Consider the following 18371-nt stretch of genomic DNA (forward strand, 5'->3'; position numbering starts at 1 on the left):
GCCTCGACTGTAGATCGAATTGGTTAGTTAAGGAAGAGCGCTTTTAGTAAGCTGCCAGGACTTGTGTCCGGAGGAGAGACTGAGAACGGGGAGAAGGCTAAGGCAATGCGGCTCGTGCTTTCAGGATGCGCTGTATTGCAAACCGCGCGCTTCGGCGTGCGGTGCGAACGCTCCGTTGGTTTCCCTAGGAGCAGGAACAGCGCAAGGGGCTGGCCTGTTCGCTTGGCCCGCCAGAATGAGCGAGTCTGTGCTCCTTTATCCCGAAGTAAGTCTTGTGGAGCTCCATGCTCTTCGGTGCCAAATAAATCTGCCCGTTTGCAACTTTAAAATCCTAAGCAGGTTGGAGTTTCCGTGAAGTCAAGCTGGGCTTTGCAGGTTTGCTTTGCACCTCCTGCAGTACCTGCACCTCAAACTAAAGGAGTCTGTCCTTGAATCGGTAAAACTATCAATCAAGTCCCGATCCTGCTTTTTTTTTTTTTAGTATTAGACAATAGCTGGTAGGTGCTTCTATCTATAGTGGCCGCTGGTTCTCTTTAACATAATCAGATAAGATAACATTTATTGGCACTTTTTATTATTACCACTTTTTCTGCTTACACGCTGCCACACATTAAAAATGAAATTGTGAAGCACATCAAAAGAATGTGTGTGTGTGTGTGTGTGTGTATACACACATACGTATCACATATATACATACACACACCATACATATACATGTCCTATAGATGTGCTGTACATATACAGATATATTAATCACAGCTCAGTTTGGATAGTGGAAAAATAGTGTATTTAGTGTATTTAATATGATGGATAATATCTTTCTGTAATGATTAAAATTGGCCTTTCCCTTGCCATTACTCATTGCTATATACGGCTGGGCTGGTTTTATCCTGTAAAGCAGTGGTTCTCACCCTTCCCAATGCCGCGACCCTTTAATACAGTTCCTCATGTTGTGGTGACCCCCAACCATCAAATTGGTGTCTCGGTTCCTAAGACAATCGAAAATATGTGTTTTCTGGCCAACTCGGCATTTCATCAATCTCTGGACCTCACTCTTCCAAATTTCTGGCCTGCTCCTTCTCACAGTGTGGAGCGCAAATGGCACACGTTATACGTAAGACCGGCTCTTAAGATCTACATAGCCAAGATGGCAACCTTTAGATGCACGGAAGCTCTCTTCGTCTCTTTCTACCCTACCAACAAGGCTGAAAGCTTCTCCATCTATGATTGGCCGTTGGATCAGGTCAGCAATCTCAAGGGCTTACCTCTCACATCACCACATGCCTCCTTCCAACATTACGGCTCATTCCACACACAGCGCAGCTACGTCAGCGGCGTGGACGCAACAAGGCTTGGCTCCTAGAACAGAAGTTATGAGGAACTGCTATGATAGTATGCATAGAGTGTAAAATAAATTCTGCAGTTTGTGTACTTGTACCTCTCCTCAGAGATGCCCATGTCCCAGATATCTCCAGGAACCTCTCTTTCATGTATTATTTACTGCTCTGTTGCACTTACATTGAGAAGGGATACTTGGGATCTGCCTTTTAGGAAGTCCTTGGTGGGAATCCTATGGCAGTGATTTTCAGTTGTAACCCTCTTCCTTTTAATAATCTCTACTTGCAATTCAGGAAGATCTTGAAAAGAACATTGTTCCACAAACTTTTAATGTCTACAGCAGGGTGGATTTAAATCACTAGTAAGAAGGCTTGATTTAAATCAACTCGATTTAAATCATAATTTTTAAAGAGCAACTGTCATCTGTCCTGCAGCAGCTTCTCCTCTGACCCGCTGTTGACTCCCTGACAGCCCCATTCACTTTAATGGGTTGGCTGGTGATGCAGCAATGACACAACAAGGTGAGGGACGCGGCAGGCAGCAGGTGAGTGGAGGCCCGCTAACAGGCGTTGCCATGGTGGATCTGAAATGACAGGTGCTCTTTAATATTATATTTATAAGCTGCTTAGAAGGTTTCACTTTCATTTTTACTGCTACTCACACTTAGAGCCGGTGGTACAGATGCATTTCTCTTCAAACAATCATACAGTTTGCAGTATACATAGATTTGCAAAACAATGGGCTAATGGAATATTCCTGAACTTTGTTTTATGATTTATTTCATGGTTACTTTGAAATTGTGCGAATGCATCAATGCAGTGCATGTTATCTCAGCTTGCAGAGCTTGGATTCATTGAACGAGTTTACCAAAAATGTAAATATTGCAGAATATACAGCCTGATGCTACATAACTAAGCTCCATTTCATGCTGAATAAACTAAATTATTAATGTATCTTAAATACAAAATTATGTTTAGATAGATTTTTACTCCAAAAGCATTTTATTAAAATAAATTTGATAAAAATAAAAAGAATCTGATTTAAAATTAAATATTTTTTATCCACCCTGATCTAGGGAGATTCTCAGTCATACATGTTATAGTTGTTCCAAACGTGCTTTTTCAAGAGGTAAGTGGACTTTCTAGTTTTTCTTTGAAGACGTTTCGCTTCTCATCCAAGAGCTGAAGAAGCTTCTTGGATGAGAAGTGAAACATCTTCAAAGAAAAATAAGAAAGTCCAATTACCTCTTGAAAAAGCACCTTTGGGACAAACTTTTAATATTTACAGTAATTATATCTATTACCAGCATGTGGTAGGATGCCAATAGCTGGCTGTTTAGCTTTATTCAATTTTATTAGATATATATCCTCATTTTTCCCTGCAAGCTCAATGCTGTGCAGTTGTATCTTCATAATAACTTTGAGATGGACTAGCCTGAAGAATTAGCAGTCAGTCTGAAGAATGTAGTCAGCCCTGTGATGGAAGCCATCTACAAAAAATGCATTCAGGTGCTCAAAAATCTACAATTTTGAAATCAGTAAAGAAAACAATAAGGATGTCAACTTATTTAGATTAAATGTTTTGGATGCTAGCTTTTGATATGTTTGTTATTGTAGCAATAATAACAATAGCAGAAATAGCACATATTTATTAAAATAAGCCAAAAGCTAATACAAATTCACAATAGAAGGAGAGAATTTTAAGAGGACTGATCAATTGCCTGAATGTTGCACACAATTAAATTACTTAATTAGCTTAGTCCCTGTAAAGTTTCAACTTCTCTAAATGCCATTTGAATAACAAGCAAAAATGAATAGTTGGAAAAGTATTTCACATATTAAAACTGATTATTTGAGGATATGTCATGTTTCTCTTTATGCAGGTTTTTCCACTGTATTGAGATGCCAGCACTTCAGTTCAGAAAATAAAGCAGCAGACAAAAGCCTCATGACTCCAATGCTGAAACATCTCATTATGAAAATAAAATCAACTGGTCCTATTACAGTTGCTGAATATATGCGGGAAGTTTTGACAAATCCACTGAAGGTATGATGACATATTAAATATATAGAAGTCAGCTTTGTGGGATTAAAACAGACAGGAAGGTGGTGCAAGGATGGCAGAAAAGATTATTGATAGTTCATGTCCTTCTATCCAGAATATAGCGTATAAGTGATGCTTGAACAAAGTCTGCAGGATTGTCTGGGATGCTACACATTCATTTCACAATTTGTTTTCCTTCTTACCTTCTGGGACGAGGCTTCGTAGTATCCAAAGCAGAACATTCAGATTCACAGTTTTGTTCCAAATAGCATCAAACTTGTGAACTCTCAATCTTTCTCTTTCTGCCATGTATTCAAGATAGATGATAGATACATACATACATACATACATACATACATACATACATACATACATAAATACATACATATCCACTGTATGTATGTGTATGTATATCCTTCTCCCAAAGGATCCCTGCTTGTCCCATTTCTTCTACTCAAATAAATAGCCCTTTGTCATTTTCAACTATAAATGTTAAACAAGGGACTTTTGTTTTCTCATCTGAAATCTTATTTTTACATTGCAGCAAATCTGTTATTACATCATTTCAGCTTCCTATTTACATTTGATAAATAATATTGCAAGGTGTGGAACCTTTCATGTATACTTTATTATTCTTAGAGAACTGTTTCAAATTTTCTGAGCAGACTAGCAGAAGAATGTAATCAAGGATTAAGATTTTGTGTTGCAAATAATATTTAATTTCTTTTTTCTCTTCCCCCCAGGGGTACTATATGCATCAAGATATGTTTGGAGAACAGGGAGATTTTGTTACATCACCTGAAATAAGTCAGATATTTGGAGAGGTAGCTTTAAAAAGTACAGTTATTTTTTTCATGTGCATGATTATCTAAGTTATAAGCATCTAACATAAAGAACAAAGCAGTAAATTAAGACTGCTTTTTTAAAAGAAATTAAAAAATTAATTTCAAAAGCTTGGTTGAACTTAACAAATAAAACTTCATTTTCTTGATGCTATAGCTGTTAATGTCATTTTTGTCATTTATAAGAATTCTGGCTAGTGACTCCTAATTATAAATGATAAAGTCTGAAAATACAAGAATGTTCTTTTATCATTTATTTCTGGGCTCCAGTGGTTTAACAATTCTTGAGACATTGTGTTTTGTAACTGATAATTTTGTAATTAATCTAGAATTTATTATATTTTAATACTATTGAGATAATCTACTGTTTGAATTTCTACTTAAATGTTTTGACAAGAATTGGTAATGTAATTTTTTTATATTCCTGTCATATTTGTGCTCTTTTTTTAGAGTACTCTGAGCCTATCTAAATAAAAAAAGCTTCATGCCCTAATATAAAGTTTACTTCTTCAACTGATACTTTTTATGAGATCTAAATTTCATTAATGGTAAAAAAAAAATAGAAAAAAAATTCTACTCAAGAAAGTTTAGTAATATTGTTAGGTAGTATGTGAAAAGCATAATATTTTTAATAAAAATAAATAAATAAAGGAAAATGTGGTTTTAAGCTGTGCAAATAGAAATAGTTTAGAAATCACAAGAAATAACAGTTCTACTAAATTCTGATTTGGTCATACCCCATTATGTCAGTTTTAGGGTTCAGCTGCACTAAAGAAATATTTCTAGAACTTGAAAGAGAGACACATCAAGGATAATTGGGGAGCTAGAAGCAAATTTCCTCCACCAGTTGAACATTATTTCCAGTATTAGAACTGGTGATCTAGTCTGTTTTCTTGGGTGATTCCAAGGTCCGTCCAATGCAGACATAAACTATTTACAACTCCCATTAATTTCAACATTATTTAAATAATTTCATTATGCGCAAAATATGTATGGAGGGGTACTTTTCCTGTGATTTTATATATCATATATACACAACATGTATCACTCAGTTTATAAATGTGTCCAGTTTTGCAGTTTAAAAACTTTTTTTTTCCTTCAGTTAATAGGTATTTGGTTTATTAGTGAATGGATGGCTACAGGAAAATCTCCAAAATTTCAGCTGGTGGAACTGGGCCCAGGTAGAGGTAGTCTTATAGATGATATTTTAAGAGTAAGTAAAAACAGTCTTTTTATGTATTATACTAGGTAGTGATAAACAAATTTGCTCAACTCATTTTCTGTGACATAATTTTTCAAAATTAAGTTCATTTCTTTCCAGTTCTACATCAGTTTGCGATTATTTAAGCTTGCACAAAAATATAAACATACTTTCATGCATCCACAAATTTGTATGCATTGATGAAGACTTTTCTTAACGTGCATGTTTTGTAAGCTCTTACCTTACATACATTGGATATTTTCATTTACACTAATTTACATATTTTGTGATATTGGATCACAAAACAGCATTTCTAAATTGAGAAAAGCAGAAACCAAAGTAAAAGTGTCTTTCAATGTTTGTCTGTTCAACTGTCAACTGACTATTTGTTTAACTGTCAGTCTTGTGCCATAGCTATATGTTACTGACTTGTTTTTATTTAATTCTTTTTAATACAAAATAGCAGTAGAATTTTAGCATCTCTGAGAAATTTACAATGTAGAAGCTTTCCTTGCATATTGCCCACAACAATCTGGGTCCTCTTTTTCCAATCTTGGAAAGATGGGAGCCTGAGTCAACCTTGAGCTCTTTCAGGATTGAACTCCAGGCTGTGGGCAGAGTTTGCCTGCAAAACTGCACTTTAACCACTGTGCCACCAGAATTAATTTGTAGGAATTCCAAACTATTGTATGCTAGCTGAGACATTTATCTCAGTGATATAGAACTGGTGTGGAGTGGGACACTGAGGCTAATGTGATATTTAGCATATTGTGCTACATTTGCAAGAATAGACAAAACTTGAAAAAAGGAAGAAGAAAGGGACAAAAAAAACATTAATTAAAACCAGGTAATGAGGGCAGTAAAAAAAATTGAAAAAGATTAGATTTATCCAACTAAATAAATATGTTGGATTCTTGTTTCCAAATCCAGCTTTAGAGGGGGGTGAATGAACAGACAGATAGTAGATGTAAGCTATAACAGTAATTTTCTGTGCTCATAGGTTTTTACTCAGCTGAGCTCCATACTTGCTAACTGTGAAATTTCTGTTCATTTGGTGGAAGTCAGTCCAAAGTTAAGTGAAATGCAGGCATCAATGCTGACAAATGAGAAAGTAGAGTTGCCAGAAAGCTCCAGTGCTTACATGCATGGAATTAGTAAGACTGGAATACCAATTTTCTGGTATAGAAACTTGAATGAAGTGCCAGAAGGTAAGAACTACTTCATTTATTGCTTTTCAGTCAGTAGTTGAGACTAAGCATTATTTATTAGTCAATAGTTAAAAGTTTGCAATGAAGGGAGATAATCAGTTAAGGTACATTTAACTATGATTCGGCTTTAATGAGCATGAAAACATTCAAAATATCCAATTAAACCCTTGAAAGAGTCAGTTTGTTTATGTCCGTAAACAGTTTCGCAGTAGACCCTCATTTTGTATTTAAGAATTATTTCAGGAAATGGTAAGCCTGTAGCATCCTCTTGGATTTCTGTACATTTGCATTCTATCATTGTTTTATTAATGTATAGCAATAGCACTTAGACCTATATACCACTTTACAGTGCTTTACAGCCCCTCTAAGCAGTTTACAGAGTCAGAATATTGCCCCCAACAATCTGGGTCCTCATTTTATCCACCTCAGAAGGATGGAAGGCTGAGTCACCTTGAGCATGGTAGGATTTGAACTGCTAAATTGCAAGCATCCAGCAGTCAGCTGAAGTAGCCTGCAGTACTGCATTCTAAATAAATCTGTAATCTGTATGTAACCAAATTAATCCAGAAGCCTTGATCCATTAAGGTTTCAAATAGGTATCGACTCTCAGTAACCATCTAGATCGGGGGTATGGCCCACAGGCCGGATGCATCACGTGCTGGCTCTGCCTCCCTCCAGTTTAGCGAAGGGGGGGAAAGTCCCAATATGTCATGTGACGCCACTGTGACACCGCGAGTTTGACACCCCTGATCTGGATAAAAAGGTTCTCTCCAGCAGTCAACAGTCATTGTTTCTCGTTTGTCCATGCAGTTTTCTTGATAAGTAAAATAAAAGCAGTTACTCCTGCAACATATATTGAAATATAATTGAGTACACTAAAATTATAAATTTTGACATGATTTAGCTCAAATGAGTCATTCATAAAAATAGTTCCTAATAAAGATTTTGGCTGTATATTATAGAAATTAAGGCATTTTTATTTTTGACTGAACCTTTTTCCCCTCTACCTAGGCAATAGCTTTTATTTAGCACATGAATTTCTTGATGCTCTGCCTATTCATAAGTTTCAGGTATGATCACACACTACTATAAGATTTGACTTAAAAATTGTTCAGTGTTTGCTGAGATGTAGAAATAGGGACCTTATTAGTATAGATATTTATAACAAGATAGTTATTATAATAAACTCTATAGGGAGTGTATTAATGTGACATTTGCAAATAAGAAAAAAGTCACATCATCAAGAACTTTTTAATTATATATTCTTTAATATATAAGAAACTGGAGTTTTATGTAATATTAAATATATAAATTTATAACTGCAAGATTGACATATATTCCAAATGATTATATAATCTTATAAGTATACTTATTACATAAGTCACAAAACATAAAAAATAATGCAATTATCACGCTTTGTAAATTACACAGCAGATTTCATGGAACCACAGCACATGAATTTGAGAAGCCCTATGCACAATCACAAGTGCAAGAGAGGGAAAGATCAAATTCATTACTACAGATAATCTTCAAGGCACAGCTATAATTGTGCCCACAATTTCGATGATAAGTCGTAAAGATCATAAAGTAGGACCCCGCCTAATTTTATGACATTTTACAGTGATTGTTAAGCAAATGCTGCAGTTGTTGGCAAGCATCTAGTCATGGGTGATGATGGCCTATTAAATGTGTTATTACTAACAAATGCTCCAAGACTTAGAATTTAATTCTAAAATTGTAGGATTGTGTGTGCAAACCACCATTACAACTAATGTAGCTTCTGCCCTTCAGCAATTCTTTGCAACAAAATTCTGAAAGAAACATCTCTATACTGAGATAGATTTTGCCCTTTCTTGCCCGAGATTTGTTTTAAACAAACCTAATCAGAAGTGAAAGTCAGTATACTTATCCAATGAATCCATAGTATTCTATTTTGCCTTTTCAATTAACAGAAAACAGAAAATGGGTGGCGTGAATTGTTGGTTGATATTGATCCAGAAGCTTCTGATAAACTGCGATTTGTCCTTGCACCATCTTCCACTCCTGCCTCAAAATCCTTCATACATGTAAATTTCTGATTATTTTAATTCTATTCCTAGGTTATATAATCTGGTGGGTTTTTCTTTTTAAATTGTACTGCAATTCTATAATGGTCCAAGATCATCATTCTTTAAAATGTATTTAGCTGAAGCAATCACAGCTGTTATAATTTTTTTTCAGCTGCTGTTTTATGCATTTCTCTTGTCGTAATATGGAAACGCTATGCCAGACAGAACTAAATGTGCAATATTCCTTTTTTTTGTTTTTAGAAAGGCAGTAGTGGTCTATTTACTTCACAGCAAAACATTAAGCTCATCACCTTGATTTAATCAAAATGTTTAATACAATTAAATTAAAATTGATGTCATATATTCTAGTCAACATATACATCAGAGATAACTTTTTTATATAACTTTCAGGAATATTTTACTAAGACAGTATTTATGTAATTAATTTATTGCTATATTTCTTCTAAAGCTGTCTAAAAATTGAAATTCTGTTGAAACACTTCTATTCCCTTATAAACATGGTGCTTAGCAAAGAAAGTAATAATTCAAAAATCACTGTTCTTTGTACAAGATGTATATTGCAACATGGCATTATGGATCGTTTTAACAATTATAGTTCAACTTAAATTTTATATTAGGATCAAGAATCCAGAGATCATGTGGAAGTATGTCCTGATGCTGGTGTCACCATCCAGAAGCTCGCTTCTAATGTTGAAAACAATGGAGGAGGAGCACTGATTATAGATTATGGTCATGATGGAACCAAAACTGATACTTTCCGAGTAAGTTGATACGTATAACTTCATTGTAATTTGAATATGTGGATTTCAGTTGGATGGTAGAAAGAGGAAGAGAGACAAATTGGCAGTACTTCCTATTCCTACCTACAAATATTCAGATTTATTGCACTCTATTATAAGTCATTTCTATTGAATAAAAAGTTACATCCTTTTAAAATAAAATTAGTAGATTTGGAAGGGGCCATTCATACCATCATCTGTAAATGTGTGCTTAGTACAAAACATTAGTGTAACCGCAACAGATAGCAATAGCAATAGAAATAGCAGTTAGACTTATATACCGCTTCATAGGGCTTTCAGCCCTCTCTAAGCGGTTTACAGAGTCAGCATATTGCCCCCAACAACAATCCGGGTCCTCATTTTACCCACCTCAGAAGGATGGAAGGCTGAGTCAACCCTGAGCCAGTGAGATTTGAACAGCCGAACTGCAGAACTGCAGTCAGCTGAAGTAGCCTGCAGTGCTGCATTTAACCACTGCGCCACCTCGGCTCTATCCAACTTCTTAAATTTGTCCAGTTAAAGGCAGTTAATCATTTCTCTCTTAATTGGTTCCATGTGAAACTGCTCTTACCACTATTTTTTTGCTATTCTGGGATATCAGAGACTGTGTGTTGTCTTTTTTTCTCCATGGCTACTTCATCTAGTACTCAAAGAATGCCTTGTCATCATTTTTTTCATATGACTAAACATAGTTAAATCCCTCAATTTCTCCTTATGAGTTTCAGCATCCATTCCCTACCTATTGCTATTGCCTGTTGGTGTATCTGTTACAATTTGTTTGAATCTTTCATAAAACGATGCACCCAGAACTGAGATGAAATCTAAACAATGCAAGATACAGTGGAATTAGTATTTCCCATAGTTTAGAAACTATTCTTCCGTTTGCGTTTTTGGCAGCTCTGGCACAATCCTAATTCTATTCAGCTGATCACCAGCTGAAGATGATTTTCACACATATTTTTCCTTGTCCAGATATTTCCCTTCGTATACCTCTGCATTTTTTCCTGTTTCTTAAGTGCATACTTTTGCATTTGTCTGTTAAGTTTCATTCCATTATTTTTAGCCCATTTTGCTAACCTATTCAGTTTTGGTTTTTTTAATGTTAATTCTATTTTCAAAAGTCCTGGCTGTCATACTCAGTAATGTGTCAACAGTAGATTTGATAGCATTAGTTCCCCTCTTCCTGTACAGGTAGAGTACATCCCTAGGATTGAGTCTTGTGGCCTCTCATTTAATACCTGATGTTAGGGAAAGTGTAAAAGGTTGCTAGCCCAGCCTGGAACAGCTATCTAGGAAGAAAGCAGGAATGGAAAAAAATGTAAACATTTGTCTCCGATAGACAGGACTGAATGTATGGAAAAGGCTGGTTTAAAACCTCTCGCTTCATAAAACAGGATTTGAAGTATGATTTGATATAAATTCTATAGCTCTCCCCCACATCTCCAGGACTGTCAATTGTGTTTTATGGCTGCTGTTCCAATATGCCAGTGAAGTTTATATCTGCATTTCATCCAGGTCTCTGAAGAGCTTCTACTCTTTTGAGCTGCTCGACACTTCACTCTTTATTAAGAACTATCAATTCGCTTCTTATACTATGATTGTTGAGCCAACCTTAGATGCATTTTATAGACACACCATCAAGACAGACATATTAAGCTACTGTTTAAAAATGTCAAGGATAGTTTGTCAGATATTTTGCTGAAGTTTACGATAGTATATACAATCACTACAAGGAATTATTAATCAGAAAACGAAGTAAGATTAGCCTGCTTTGTGGCTGCCAAATCCACAGTGGCTTCTGAGTATTGTGTGTTTCCAAGCACTTAACTAGTAATCACTTGCAATTTATTTTACATTTTCCCAGGTCAATACAGGCTGTCTGGTCTGTCTTTCCATTGATGCTCTTCTTCTCTCCCTCCCCTCCAGATGAGGGTCATTTACCTCTCATCTGCTGCTTCATGTTGTCCAGGATTTCTCAAATATAATTAATAAAGATTTCATGAAACCATTGGCAAGTTTTAATATCCTTGTATGCAATCCACTGGCTCTAAATATTTGAAATAATTCACATTTAATAGTTCCTTTGTTTCCTCACACTCAAGCTAAATTTTAGATCTTCACAATTGCCTAGGTAATTACTTCCTTTTTAGAGAGGACATTATATTTCACCCTTTAAAAAATCTGGAAAATGTATACTTTTAAAAAGGTATGATCCTTTTTAATCCTGACAAAAATAGTTGCAAGAAAAAGTATGTGAACCCCTTGGGATTATGTGGAGTTTTGCATGAATTGGTCATAAAATGTGCTCTGAACTTCATCTAAGTCACAACAATAGAAAAACACAGTCTGCTGAAAATAATACTACACAAACATTAGATGTTGCCATGGTTTAATTGCACCTAACATGTAAACATTCACAGTGCAGGGAGGAAAAAGTATGTGAACCCTTGGTCTTAATAACTGGTTGACCCTCCTTTGGCAGCAATAACCTCAACCAAACGTTTCTTGTAGTTGCAGATCAGACCTGCACAACGATCTGGAGTAATTGTGGACCACTCCTCTTCACAAAACTGTTTCAGTGTAGCAATATTCTTGGGATGTCTGGTGTGAATCGCTCTCTTAAGGTCATGCCACAGCATTTCAATCGGGTTGAGGTCAGGACTCTGACTGGGCCACTCCAGAGGGCATATTCTGTGCTGTTGAAGCCATTTTTGTGTTGACTTACTTGTATGATTTGGGTCATTGTCCTGTTGCATCACCCATCCCGTGGAGCTTCAGTTGGCAGACAGATAGTTGTATGTTTTCCTGCAAAATGTCTTGATAAACTCTGGAATTCATTTTCCCATCAATGACAACAATCCGTCCAGGCCCTGAGGCAGCAAAGCAGCCCCAAACCATGATGCTCCCTCCGCCATGTTTTACAGTGGGGATGTTTTGATGTTGGTGTGCTGTGCCTTTTTTTCTCCACCCATAGTATTGTTTGTTTTTCCCAAACAACTCAATTTTGGTTTCATATGTCCACAGTATATTTTGCCAGTAGTGCTGTGGAACATCCAGGTGCTCTTTTGCAAACTTCAAACATGCTGCAATATTTTTTTTGGGACAGCAGTGGCTTCCTCTGTGGTATCCTCCCATGTACTCCATTCTTGTTTAATGTTTTCCTTATTGTAGATGTGTCAACAAAAATGTTAGCATGTGCCAGAGATTTCTATAGGTCTTTAGCTGACACTCTAGGATTCCTCATTACTTCATGAAGCATTCTGCACTGTGTTCTTGCAGTCATTTTTACAGGACGACCACACATAGGGAGAGTAGCAAGAGTGCTAAACTTTCTCCATTTGTAGACAGTCTGTCTTACCATGGACACATGAACATCAAGGCTTTTGGAGATATTTTTGTAACCCTTTCCAGCTTCATGCAAGTCAACAATTCTTGATCGTAGGTCTTCTGAGAGCTCTTTTCTGCGAGGCATGGTTCACATCAGACAGTGCTGCTTGAAACCAGTAATCCCACAACAGGTGTGTGTTTTTAAAGGGCAGAACAGCTGTCAGCAACACATCCAATATCATCACACTGATTGGAGTCCAGGTTGGCTCATTCCTGGCTCCAATTAGCTCTTGGAGACGTCATTAGGCTAGGGGCTCACATACTTTTTCCTCCCTGCACTGTGAATGTTTACATGTTATGTGCAATTAAACCATGGCAACATCTAATTTTTGTGTAGTATTATTTTCAGCAGACTGTGTTTGTCTATTGTTGTGACTTAGATGAAGTTCAGAGCACATTTTATGACCAATTCATGCAAAACTCCATGTAATCCCGAGGGGTTCACATACTTTTTCTTGCAACTGTAAGGTAGCAATAATCAGGACTCACCTTCAGAAATAAAATTGACCACCCATAATCTTAACAGAGCACATGGGTGAACTTCTCTTACTTATTTTCTATTTTCAGGGATTCCGTGGTCATAAACTTCATGACACATTACTGTCACCAGGATCTGCAGATCTCACTGCTGATGTAGATTTCAGCTACTTGCGAAGAATGGTACAGAAAAGAGTAGCCACTTTGGGACCATTAAAGCAAAAGGAATTCTTGAAAAATATGGGCATCGATGTTAGATTACAGGTAAGGGCTAATTTTGTAATTAATTTATTCATTAATAACCTGCTTTTGCCAAGAGCTCAAAGCAACTTACATAAGGAAACCCTTTCATTTTATCTCAACCACCTCCATTGTCCTGTGCCCCCAAGAGGGGGCCTCTAGCCAACTGTCAGAGCCACATCTTTAGGCCCTTACGAAGATAGAAAATTTCAGGGCTGAAGGCAGAGTGAAGCTATGTTTCTATCTTAACCACTGTTTCTTTTGTTCAGGAAAACAAGAAATCAAAAATTGTTAAATCATTGCTTCTGGCTCTTGCATTTATTCAACAGACAGAACTGATACCTAAAACTACATAATTTATATACAGATTAAACTACATGATTTATATACAGATTGGGAAGGAGAGGAGTAAATTTTAGGATGGCAAAATAATATCTTTTTTTTAACATAGGTTCTACTGCAGAATACTGACGATGCAGTCACTCGAAGTCATCTGTTTCAAGGTTATCAAATGCTCATGGATAAAATGGGAGAACGCTTTTATTTTTTTGCCCTTTTACCTCATTACAGATTTAAGCCAGATCATTCACTTTCATCACCTGTTGCTGGCTTTGGAGAACTTTTATGGAAATGAACCCCAAATCAGAATATGCATTTGGTAAACATCTAAATTTCCCTAAGGATCTATACTTAGATCTATTAGGAAGACAGTTGAGTTACTTTAACTGTGGAAATTTCAATCATGCTCATGTAACCAATATAGGGAATCATTGATAAGGTAAAATTAAAAACAAAACAATGCTGCTGAAAGGGAAGAGGAGTTTTAGATGGAAAACAATATACAATTCTGTACTGTGAAAGGGTTTAAAGTTTGCTCTTTAATCCATTCCCCTGAGAATTTCCAAATTTGAGGGATAATTTCACTGCTCTCATACACATCCTTATTCCCTTCTCAACCTAGCAATAGCTGCCTGCCAACCTGGTGCTTGCAACTTCCTGCTGGATTTCCCACTGACAGCCACAGATTCAGTAAGCAACAACAACCAGGACTGTAGGGAGTTGCCATCACTAAGTGATGGGGCTGTGCTTTATGACTGCATAGCTTAGCAACAAAAATTCCAGTCTCAATTTTCATAAGATAAGGATTACCTATATATGGCTACCAGCGAGCAGGTTATTTTCAGAAAACAGAGAGCTAGTACAAATTGAGTAACAGTGCAAGCTCCTTTTCATTTGTAAATGCAGCTCTATGCTATGTTGTAATAAATGGTTAATGTGTTAATATTGTTTGTAATTCATTTCAGAAAAATGAAGGACAAAAAACGATATAAGCACTGGTTCATTCTTGCTTTTTAATATAAGCAGCCTGTCCTAATTTCTGAGGACTACTTCCTAAATTCCACAACTATTATATCATGCTTATAATAATAAAACATCCAATATGACTTGGCTAAACAGACTATTCAAAAAGGTTGCAACTCAAGTTTGCTACAAGCTATTGCCAAGAATATCATTAAAAACACTGGCTGTTGTCTCATATTTCACTTCAATAGTGCATCTTAGTGAGCTTGAGGAAAAATCTAGAACTGGACCAAATTTCACATAACGGATTCAAACTAACTTGACAATACTATAGTACTAATCATTCTAATCTCTTACCGCAAAAGTCTTTTTATGAATAGAAAAAGACACAATAGGGAAATAAAATTTATTTCAAGCTTAGAGGATATTTACAAACAATGAGATATATAAAAATATAAAAAGTACTTGACAGTGTCTTTTGAGACTATAGGTTTTACTAAAGTATTTTCTAGAATCAATACAGCACTATTTTTCGATGAATGCAACTTACCTCAAAAAGAAATATTAATGCTAATGCAATTCTGGGTACAAATTCATCTGGAGCAAATGCCAATTTAAAGCTTTGATGCAGTAATTTAGGCATTCAAAGGAACAGTTTAAGAATGCTAGCTATGCAATTTTATTGTTGTAGAGTATGTGTAACAGCTTTATAGAATAGAAACATTCCAGTTATTTTTTTCTTTGGCCCCCAATAACATTTGTATTCTTGTTCTACTGCTATATAACATTTGTTATCCTGAAAACATAACATTGTTATCCTGAAAACAAAAGAATAACCTAACAGGCGTAACATGAAGTACAATACATTCTCTAGAAGTTACTTGCAACTATTTAAATTATAGCTATTCAACTGTACATACTCACTTGGAAGTAAGTCCCATTGAACTCAGTGGGATATATTTCTAAGGAGACATATACAATAGCCCTGTTAATGAACACCACTGGGAACATCTATGAGTCTACTTTGGCATTAAAAAAAAAGTCAGGTAAAAACAGATGTTCAGTTCTAGTAGAGATTAGGCTGGGATTTAGCTTGCTCGGGCGATTTCAGTCTAAGAATACTTTCAACTATTCCATGTCAACTTCCATCATATCTACTTTTGAGTATTTCCTTTCAATCATTGGAGTCCGCAAGATACATTTAATCCCCCATCTCTGCAGTGGATATCTTTTCCAGCCCTGACTCTGACATCTAATGCGGGCAAGGTAGCAGTTGGCAAATTATTAGTTCAATAACTAGAAAAGAGAAATGTTTTTTCTAGATTTAATTCTGATTAAGACTATACCTCTGTATGTCTTTCTCAGTACAGTCCTTCAATTTTTCCATCATTAAGTGATAAGTAATCTATCAATAAAATACTATTCTTCATTCTGCATGAATGAATTGAGGAGTTATAATTTTCTGCATTTTAGTTCCCATCATCATAAAAAAGATTTTTTTAAACTATCTGAAATTGGGATATTAGAAAAACATTACAACTAAAAATAGGATGTTTGGCTAACAGAAAAACCAATATAAAAATATTAAAAGGAAATGATATTTTCATATTAAATAATTGCATTATATTCTGTTGAAGCTTTCTCACATTAAATGTTTCAATTATCTATTTTTCTAGCATCTAATCTTTTAGAGAATTGCTCTAAGAAAGCGACTACAAACCTGCTAGAAAGGTAGAAAAGTAACAAAAGCATTTTTATTTTGGTAATAAAATGGCCAAGGAATCTTGCAATTTTAAAAAAAGATATATGCAGAGATGAGAACACATTGTCAGAACTTCAACTTAAGTTGCAGTAACTTGTACAATGTGTATGGTATTCAGGTGCTATTGCTATTCTGCATTCCCATAGCTTAACAAACTGTTTTATTGAATTATATGCCTCAATTTTTCAATTTTGCACTTGAAAGGGATGTTTGCAAAGTTTCATGAAGTTTTGTACTCAAGACATTTCAGAATGAAAAGTTTTGCATATTTCTAGGTTTTGGTCATGGCATATATGTTCATGATTCTTTATAGCTTCTTATAAATGTTATCTAAATATCAGAAAATAGTATCTTTGCCTAAATAGATAAAAACTAGAAAACATTAAAAATTGTTACTATGTAAATTACAAAAAAGAAGAAGAAAATTCACATACATCAAGTCTCTGTGTACATAAGCTGTCAGTAACATCTCTGTGATGTACCAATAAGGCAATATTACAGAAATACTTCATGGCTTTTAACTCAGTGCTGGATGATATTCATAATCATAGAAACTAGAGAGATAAAAATGCTTCCCAGATGTCCATCCACAAAGTGATGCAGGATCTTGCCTTCATAGCTTTAGACACTGAATCATTTGAACAACCAAAAGCATCAATTGTTCCAAAGTATTAGAACTTGATTAAAATGCTTTTTCCAATGAATCATGGATCTTCCTCCATATCATCTGGATTGGGAGCCATAATGAAATGTTTGGGATATACAAGACTGTGCTCATATGCATGTTCTTCCCAGCGAGCATCATCACTCTCATGCGTAATGTAACGCTCTCCAATGCGAGTTTCAAATTCCCGAAGATCAAGCCAAGTTTGATAATCCTGCAAAGAGAAAAAAACTTAATGGAAAATTTAACAATATTCAAAATACAGTACAAATTAATTTCCCAGTGACCACATTGATGCATGTATGGTTAGACAATTCCATCTGCTTTGGCCTTTCCAAACAAAGTACATTTTAATAGAGAAATTATTCACCTTAAAAAGAAAATGATGCATAATATTTTAAACCAGAAGCAAGATTGGATACCTGGTAAAACAGCTGACTAAAAAAGAATAGAAAATATAAACTAGTAAAATACATGGGATAAGTTAGGCAAAGTTTCAAATTTTACAGAATAGATTTGAATTGGGGGTTTAAAGAAAAAGCTATATAAAAAAAGGTGAGAATTAGTGTTGCTTGATATTTTAAACTCTTACATATCCAAGGCCGCAAGAAACTGCCGCCTTGTTGCTCCTGATGCAGCTATTGGCTACCCTAAGTCCCTCTTCCTCCACAGAGAGGCCACCAAATTAATTGTTAGTGAGGACAAATAATAGACATCCTGTGAGTCTGGATATCATCTAGATTCTCCATCTGAGTTGATCCATTAAATCTGAATAATTAAGTGGGGCACATTTTTGTCCTTCCCCAGACTTTTTGTAAACCCAAAGTTACTATATATTCTGCTCCATATTCTTTCAGAGTGAGGAACATAAATAATAAATATAAAATATTATCTAAGCTAATAGTAATACATAAATACATGAGTATTATTGATAATTGAACACAACGTATTAAAAAGGCAGAATAATACCTCCAAAAATGGGATAGGGAAGATGATAGAAAGTTTGAACTGAGTTACACTCTTAAATATTTTCAAGGCTTCAGTTCATTGCAGACTTGT

General features: G+C 35.4%; 2 protein-coding genes across 3 annotated transcripts in view; one reads left to right on the forward strand and one right to left on the reverse strand.

Moving 5' to 3' along the window:
- The first annotated feature begins 86 nt into the window (after window positions 1-86).
- NDUFAF7 (NADH:ubiquinone oxidoreductase complex assembly factor 7) lies at window positions 87-14866 on the forward strand. The gene is made up of 10 exons (XM_087717986.1): window positions 87-265; window positions 3221-3384; window positions 4125-4205; window positions 5326-5436; window positions 6425-6632; window positions 7644-7702; window positions 8585-8698; window positions 9319-9462; window positions 13435-13608; window positions 14036-14866. Exons 1-10 carry the CDS (start codon window positions 106-108, stop codon window positions 14216-14218), a joined length of 1398 nt encoding a protein of 465 aa, XP_087574112.1. The 5' UTR covers window positions 87-105; the 3' UTR covers window positions 14219-14866.
- Window positions 14867-15278: 412 nt separating this feature from the next.
- The window catches only part of PRKD3 (protein kinase D3), a 59612-nt gene continuing 56519 nt past the window's right edge, over window positions 15279-18371 (reverse strand). For both annotated transcript variants that reach the window (XM_014071714.2, XM_014071705.2), the window contains exon 19: window positions 15279-17526. In XM_014071714.2, coding sequence (XP_013927189.2) covers window positions 17353-17526 — 174 coding nt within the window. In that variant the 3' untranslated portion in view covers window positions 15279-17352. The remainder of the gene's footprint in view (window positions 17527-18371) is intronic.

This window comes from Thamnophis sirtalis, unplaced genomic scaffold (assembly GCF_051295495.1).
Source record: "Thamnophis sirtalis isolate CommonGarterSnake01/CBP01778 unplaced genomic scaffold, rThaSir2_p1.2 scaffold_6, whole genome shotgun sequence".
In the NCBI taxonomy this organism is placed as follows: domain Eukaryota; kingdom Metazoa; phylum Chordata; class Lepidosauria; order Squamata; family Natricidae; genus Thamnophis; species Thamnophis sirtalis.

Coding starts and splice junctions, on each gene's coding strand:
- NDUFAF7 (XM_087717986.1), top strand. CDS start 106: ATGCGGCTCGTGCTTTCAGGATGCGCTGTATTGCAAACCGCGCGCTTC. Junction 3,385..4,124: donor TTTTGACAAATCCACTGAAG/GTATGATGACAT, acceptor TCTTCCCCCCAG/GGGTACTATATGCATCAAGA. Junction 13,609..14,035: donor GCATCGATGTTAGATTACAG/GTAAGGGCTAAT, acceptor TTTTTAACATAG/GTTCTACTGCAGAATACTGA.